At 37.6% G+C, this 7,285-nt stretch overlaps 1 protein-coding gene across 2 annotated transcripts in view; it reads left to right on the top strand.

The window, feature by feature from the left end:
* The first annotated feature begins 895 nt into the window (after positions 1–895).
* phf14 (PHD finger protein 14) overlaps positions 896–7,285 on the top strand; it is a 145,612-nt gene continuing 139,222 nt past the window's right edge. For both annotated transcript variants that reach the window (XM_085378074.1, XM_085378075.1), the window contains exons 1-3: positions 896–958; positions 3,030–3,140; positions 6,220–6,971. In XM_085378074.1, coding sequence (XP_085234200.1) covers position 958; positions 3,030–3,140; positions 6,220–6,971 — 864 coding nt within the window. In that variant the 5' untranslated portion in view covers positions 896–957. The remainder of the gene's footprint in view (positions 959–3,029; positions 3,141–6,219; positions 6,972–7,285) is intronic.

The following is a 7,285-nucleotide window of genomic DNA, read 5'->3' as shown; positions in this document are numbered from 1 at the left end:
ATTTTTTTTTTAATCAAAAATATGCACAAAAAAATCCAAACCTCAGACATGAGCAATGATACAATTAAAAAACAATTAATTAACAATAGATTTTGAATCCTATAACTTTTTTAATGATAAATTAAGTGTAATTTTGAATCTTTGAAAAATATATGTGGATAATTTATTTGTCCACCTTTTTCATGTTGATACAGTGCACCCAATCTGATTGTTCAAACCTGAGTTATTCTATATAGTTATTCCACCATAATGTGAGAATGTTCATAAATAGATATTTTAAATGGAAATTTAAACTTTTACCATCCCCATGAATGTTCAGTGCTGTTTACATCAATTCCAGCTCAAATAGGTACATTTTTAGAAAAGTTCTGATGTGCATAAACATTTTATCCCATTTATTTATTTTTATAGTCAGCTTTTTACACACTAACCTTTATTTTCTTTGTATTTAACTGAGTTCTTTTGTGTTATGAAGTTTTTAGCTTATGGAAATTTTGTTGTGCTACATACAAATTTCAAGCTATTTATTAGTTTTAGCTGTTGTAACAAGGATTTCCCAACTTTCAGAATGAAAAAAGTTGTTATTCTATTGATAATTAGTAATAGTAATTACTCTTAAAAAATCCATAAAATCCCCTAAATTGGATAGTCTATGATAAAAACGTGTATACAGTAAGTGCTGTTTTAATAATTTCTATGGTTCCAAAACTTAGCATTGGTTTTATAGTAGGCCTACATGCACTCTATACACAATTAATGTCATCATTAATTAAATAAAGTTTATAAACTCAGATATTATTATTTTGAGTCACTAACTCTCACGTGACTGTCATATTGTACTACGTAACTGTCCTCATAGCAACAATATGCAGCCGTCAGTACGTCACCACGGTGTTCTCCATTGTCCATATACCATGCTTCTGATAGGAGACCTGTCGTAGTGAACGTGAAGTACAGAGTGAGTCCTTCCACGTTGTCATTTATATATATATATATATTCAAATTGTATTTGCCGTCTGGCACAATTAACAATTATTTGTTCCCTCAAACTGTTGCTAGTTAGCTAGCCCGGCTCTACTTTGTGACTAGTAGTGATGTTGCTGGTATGCTAAATGCTAATGCTGTTGTGTTTTACGTGCAGTTTTGCATTAACTTGGTCTGATGCTAACACATTAACTTGGATCTTACTTTTGAATGCTTTTAATTGTGTCCCTATATATATATATATATATATACTAAAAGCATCACGAGCATCAGTGATTCAATTAGAAGGTCATAATTTAAGTACAGCTAATAATGCTCAGCACGATTAGCTATGGTGCTTGACGGACCAAAATGTCTGGTAAGTGTACCTCTTAAGCTGTTTTAGACGACTATCGTAGATTCTTCAGTTAAAAAGAAAAACAAACATGTATCGTTCGTGAAAACAAAACAGGGACCGCTTTTGATAGCCGTTTAGGCGCAGCGGTGCTATTTGTTTGCTAACAGTGTGCTAATAGGCAAGTTGCGTAGCTAAGAGCTGTACAAATCCCAGCATCAGAAAACCTAATGTCTGCAGCTGATTAACGTTGTGTTTCGTGTTGGTGTTGAAGGGAAAACAATAGATAGGTTTACGCCACTATTTAAAGCCGCGTTTGAGAGAGAACTGTCCTTTTGATACAGGATACCCGAACGTTAAGGGCTAAAAAGTAATTGGACGTTTGGGTGCTGAATATTTTGTGTAGCAGCATAGATTGATTTGCATAAAGCACAAATTGAGTTTGCTTTAAATGTCTTTAAGTGTAACTCGCCGTCAATCTGAGGTGCAGACCGTACAGGTGAACTAGACCATCATTACAAAACAATCTCTACATTGAAGCAACTTTGTGTTATCGTACACAACCTACCTACGGCACTGCGGTACCTTTGGTATTTTATAGGTGTATATATAAGGGTATGTATTTTCCTATGACAAAGGGAAGTATGACTGAATGAAGGTAGACAAGAAACAACACAGCCAGGAGTTTTCAACCATAAAACTCCTAATCTTTCAAACATACTTTTGTGGAGTCCACCAAAACTCAGCAGCATGTAGGCCAATGCTGATTGATTGGCAAGTGGGATGAAACTGCTTCTTTTGTTCTGGAGTTCACCAGGAATGTGGGAGGCAAGAAAAAGATTATGTATGAAAAGCATAGACTTGGCTGCAGAAAACAGTATAGGCCTTCAAAGTCTGGAACTATCTTGCTGACAAATTGTCAGTGGCTCTCTTATAGACATTTTTCAGCCCTTTATGGACACTTAAGTTTACCCCAACTCAGACACTCCTCACAGTGTTACTGGAGCTTAAGGTAGTGGCATCCAGAGGCTAGATTCCATATTTGTAAGACTTTTTATGGCCGAGCACAATAACCTCAGTTTTATCTGAATTTAGAAGCAGAAAATTGGAGGTCATCTACCTACCTTTGAGACATTCCTGCAGTTTAGTTTAACTAAATAGTGTGTGTTATCTGTTTTGGATAGATAAAGTTGAGTATCACCTGTATAACAGCAACAATGTATTCTATGCCTTCTAATGATACAACCTAAGGAAAGGATGTATAATGTAAAAATAATTGGTGCTAGCACAGAACCTTGTGGAACTCCATAATTAACCTTAGTGTGTGAAGAGGACTCTCCATCTGTTAGACAGATATGTTTCAAACCACTGCAGCGTACCTATAATACCTATAGCATGCTGTAATCGCTGTAATAATATATTATGGTCAGCAGTACAGAATGCTGCACTTTACATATGGGCACATAACCACCTGCTAGCATCTCCTTTTCATAGCCCAATTTTATTTGAAATACTATCAAATAAAATATTATCACTTTTATGCTTTATAATGATCATTATGCAATAAAGTAAAAACAATTTTGCATGGTTAAACATGCAAAGCTTATCTGCTTTTTATAGTTTTTTTCTTCTCAGCTGTGTTTTTCTGCTCATGACATCTTACTCAAATGTTGCATTCTTGTCTGTTGGTTTCTGGGACTCCCCCATGTAGTGGACCGCAGTTTAAAGCGACGGCAGGTAAAACCACTTGCTGCCTCTCTGCTTGATGCCTTGGATTATGACAGTTCAGATGACAGTGACTTTCAAGTAGGAGATGCTTCAGGTAAGTATGGCCTTTGTGATGTCTAACAGTATTAAATACATGCATAGTTTTTTATTGTTCAGAAATGAACAGTCCAAATGGCTTGAGACTAATAAGCTTTTGGCTGGCTAACTTAAATGCAAACTGTTTTATTTAATTTAATTTAATTTTTAATTTTTTTTTTTTTTTTTAGAAAAGTTGAAATGCTGCGCAAAATTTAATAAAAATGCTATGACTTTACAGTATTAGAAAATAAAAGAAAATAATTTAACCCCAATATTTCATTTACATAAAACAACATATGAAATGATGAATTTTAATTTTCTTATGCACAAGTCACTAAGTTTGGAATAAAACTTTCCGGTGTAATTTTCTTTTTATGAATTTCGTCATCTGTGGTTCATAATAATCCCAAATTTCAAGAATCTGAAAAATATCACATTAGGCTTTCTTCTGATGATTTTCTGAAATTTTCTATAGGGTTATTTTCGGGGCTTTGAGCGGACCATTCACAGACTTTATTGTACCCTGCTACATCGATTTCAAAACTAGTTTGGATGTGTGTTTGGAATAACTTTCCTGCTGGATAAAGCCGTTGCATCTCAGTTTTAACTGTTAAGCTTTTGATTTTAGATGAAGTTGAGGAATTTGGAGGAAGTCAATTCCTCCAAATCTTTCTATACTAGAGGATGATGCCCATGTGAGCAGCTGCACATTTTAAGCAAGGCAAGTTTATTTGTATAGCACAATTCAACAACAAGGTGATTCAAAGTGCTTTACAGAGACATTAGAAACAAAAACAAATAAAAAGCATGATTTAAAATTGATTAAAACAAGCAAACAAACAAACTAATTAACAAACAAACAAAACAGTATATAAAATCAAAACAGATAAAATCAGAACAATAGATAAAATCAGTAGTTAAATGCAAGTTTTGAAATTTAAGCTTAACAGTGTGGATTTGGTGCTTTATTCAAATGCAGCTGAGAACAGGTGAGTCTTCAACCTGGATTTAAATAAACTGAGTGTTTCAGCTGATCTGAGGCTTTCTGGGAGTTTGTTCCAGATATAAGGAGCATAAAAGCTGAATGCAGCTGCTCCGTGTCTGGTTCTGACTCTGGGAACTGATAAAAGACCGGATTCAGATGACCTGAGGGATCTGGAAGGTTCATACTGGGTCAGGAGGTCACTGATGTATTTTGGTCCTAAACCATTCAGAGCTTTATAGACCAGCATCAGAACTTTAAAGTCTATCCTCTGACGGACAGGCAGCCAGTGTAAAGACCTCAGAGCTGGACTGATGTGGTCCACTTTTTTGGTCTTAGTGAGGACTCGAGCAGCAGAGTTCTGAATGAGCTGTAGTTGTCTGACTGATTTTTTTAGGTAGACCTGTAAAGATGCTGTTACAGTAATCAAGCCTACTAAAGATGAATGCATGGACTAGTTTTTCCAGGTCCTGTTGAGACATCAGATCTTTTATCCTTGAAATATTCTTGAGGTGATAGAAAGCTGACTTTGTTATTGTCTTAATGTGTTTTTCTAAGTTTAGGTCTGCATCCATCACTACACCCAAATTTCTCGCCTGGTTGGTGGTTTTTAGGTGTATAGATTGAAGTTCTCTGGTGACCTGTAATCGTTTTTCTTTGGCGCCAAAGACTATTACCTCAGTTTTGTTTTTGTTTAGCTGGAGAAAATTGTGGCACAGCCAGTCATTAATTTCCTCAATGCATTTACCAAGAGCCTGTACAGGGCCTCGGTCTCCTGGTGACATTGTGATATATATTTGTGTGTCATCTGCATAGCTGTGGTAGTTTATTTTGTTGTTGTTTATAATCTGTGCCAGTGGGAGCATGTAGATGTTAAACAGAGGGGGTCCCAAGATGGAACCTTGGGGAACTCCACATGTGATACTTGTCTGCTCGGATGTGAAGTTACCTATTGATACAAAGTATTTCCTGTTTTCTAAGTATGTTTTGAACCAGTTTAGTACAGTTCCTGAAAGACCTGCCCAGTTCTCCAGTCGTTTCAGTAATATGTTGTGGTCAACTGTATCAAATGCTGCACTGAGATCCAATTTTAGTCAAGCTTTAGATGCTGATTTTGAAGCAGGGACTTCTTTCTTGATTTGCACAGTCTCAGCCCACTGCCACATAAAACTTCAATGTGGGCAGAGACTGTGAAGGTAATTATGTCGCAATATGTGAGAGCTTGTAGAATTAAAACATGTTCTTTTAAAAGAGAAGACGTTTTCTTCTGACAACCCTTCCAGACAACTCACACTGATTTTAGTCTTTTTGTAGCTGTACTGTCGTGAACTTTAAAATTTCACACCCTAACTCTGGTGCCTGTGGAGTCTGAGATATAGGTTTTGGGTGTTTTGCAGTTTCTCTTGAGCATTGCCTGGTCTGATCTTGAGGTGAATTTGGCATGTCGTTTGTGAGAAGATTGTGGCATTGTGTTAACAGATACCTAAATGCTCCAGAGGTAGTCACCCTTGCTGATGATCAGTTAATTAATTTCATTAGTAGCACCTGGCTGCTACTTAACCTCTTAATTCCTGTGGAAACAGTAAGGGTGTACTTAGTTTTTTGTTTTTTTGTAGAATTTAACAGAGTCCTGTGAAATCAAATGACCCCTATGAGCAAGCGCTTTGGTGACAGTGGGAAGGAAAAACTCCCTTTTAACAGGAAGAAGCCTCCAGTAGAACCAGGCTCGGGGAGGGTGGGCATCTGCTGTGACCTGTTGGGCATTATAAAAGAAATACATCAAAGGAGGCCCTAACCACAGAAGTCAAAACAAACACTGAGGAGGTGTATACATACGAAGTTGAGAAATTTGTGTTTGTTTGATTATTTCTGTGCTGTGAGAATGCTTCTTGACAGTAAATGTTATTCCATTTGAAACCCTGTTTATTTACATGGTGCCTGTTTTCTAAAGAAAATGAAGTTGTGGGTCCCAAATTTCTTTACTTTTTGCTATTAAGTTCACTAATGCCAGTTTGACTGTAAACAGACCCCCTCCTCCACATTGTGGGTTCTGCTGGAGAAACAGCCAGACTTTTCAGTGATCTCACAGACACTTTCTTCTCTGTTGTGACAGGGTCAGAGGGCACAGGCAATGGCAGTGATGAAGAAGGGTCCAAAGTGAGTGCAGGCGGTTCAGAAAGTGATTCAGATAATGCTGCTTCAGCAGATGATGGCATAGATGAGGAGGAGACCAAAGACCTGGCTGCTGAGGAGAACTTGACTGAGGATGAGGAGAAGAGCAAACGGCAGCAATCGTCAGACAGTTCCACCAAAGACACTCCCACTGTCATCGCACCCAAAGGCAGACGCAAGACCAAGAAAATTTCAGAGCCTGCTGAAGCTGCTGAAACTGGATCTTCCTTAGTGTCTGCATCCAACAATGTAAATGCTGAAGAGTCTCAAGCTGAGCCCAAGAAATGGAATTTCCGCAGGAACCGCCCACTTCTGGACTTTACCACCATGGAAGACCTGAACGAGATGGACGACTACGATAGTGAAGATGATAATGACTGGAGACCCACAGCAGGAAAGAAGAAAGGCAAAGCAAACTCTCAGAAAGGAGGCACAGATGAAGAGGGTGGTGAAAGTGCTAGTGATGACGATGACAACGATGACGATGATGATGACGACGACGATGATGATGATGACGAAGATGGCGACGGCGATGATGATGATGATGATGACAAGGAAGATGGTGAGGACAACATTAATAGTAGCAGTGATAGTGACAAAGAAGCGAAGAAGTCCAAAAAGAAGACGAAGAGCAGCAGTGCTTTTGATGAAGAACTGACCAATGATAGCATGTCCCAGGGAAAGGGCAGCGAGGTGAGTACAAGATCAGACACGTTTCAAAAAGCAGTTCAAACCAAATAAACATTGTTAATAATAATAACTAATAAAATGTTTTTGATGAACACCATTGTTGAATGGCCACCCTTAATTACAGGATGAACACTCCCTTCTCTGTTGGTGGAACAATGCGTTATGTCAACCAATCAAAAAATTATATTGTAACATGTGGCATTTGATTGCTTAGGAAGAGGGGGAAGTTTTGCACGTGTGTAGTGTTGTGTAGTAGTGTAGTTATTGGCTTTGTTTTGTGTGTCAAAACAATGACTCCACTACTGAATGTCACAGAT

Source organism: Diplotaxodon limnothrissa, linkage group LG18 (assembly GCF_057381915.1).
Source record: "Diplotaxodon limnothrissa isolate DT_005_m linkage group LG18, D_limnothrissa_male_GT1.1, whole genome shotgun sequence".
NCBI classification, from domain to species: Eukaryota; Metazoa; Chordata; class Actinopteri; order Cichliformes; family Cichlidae; genus Diplotaxodon; species Diplotaxodon limnothrissa.
This window is presented reverse-complemented; position numbering and strand designations above follow the sequence as displayed.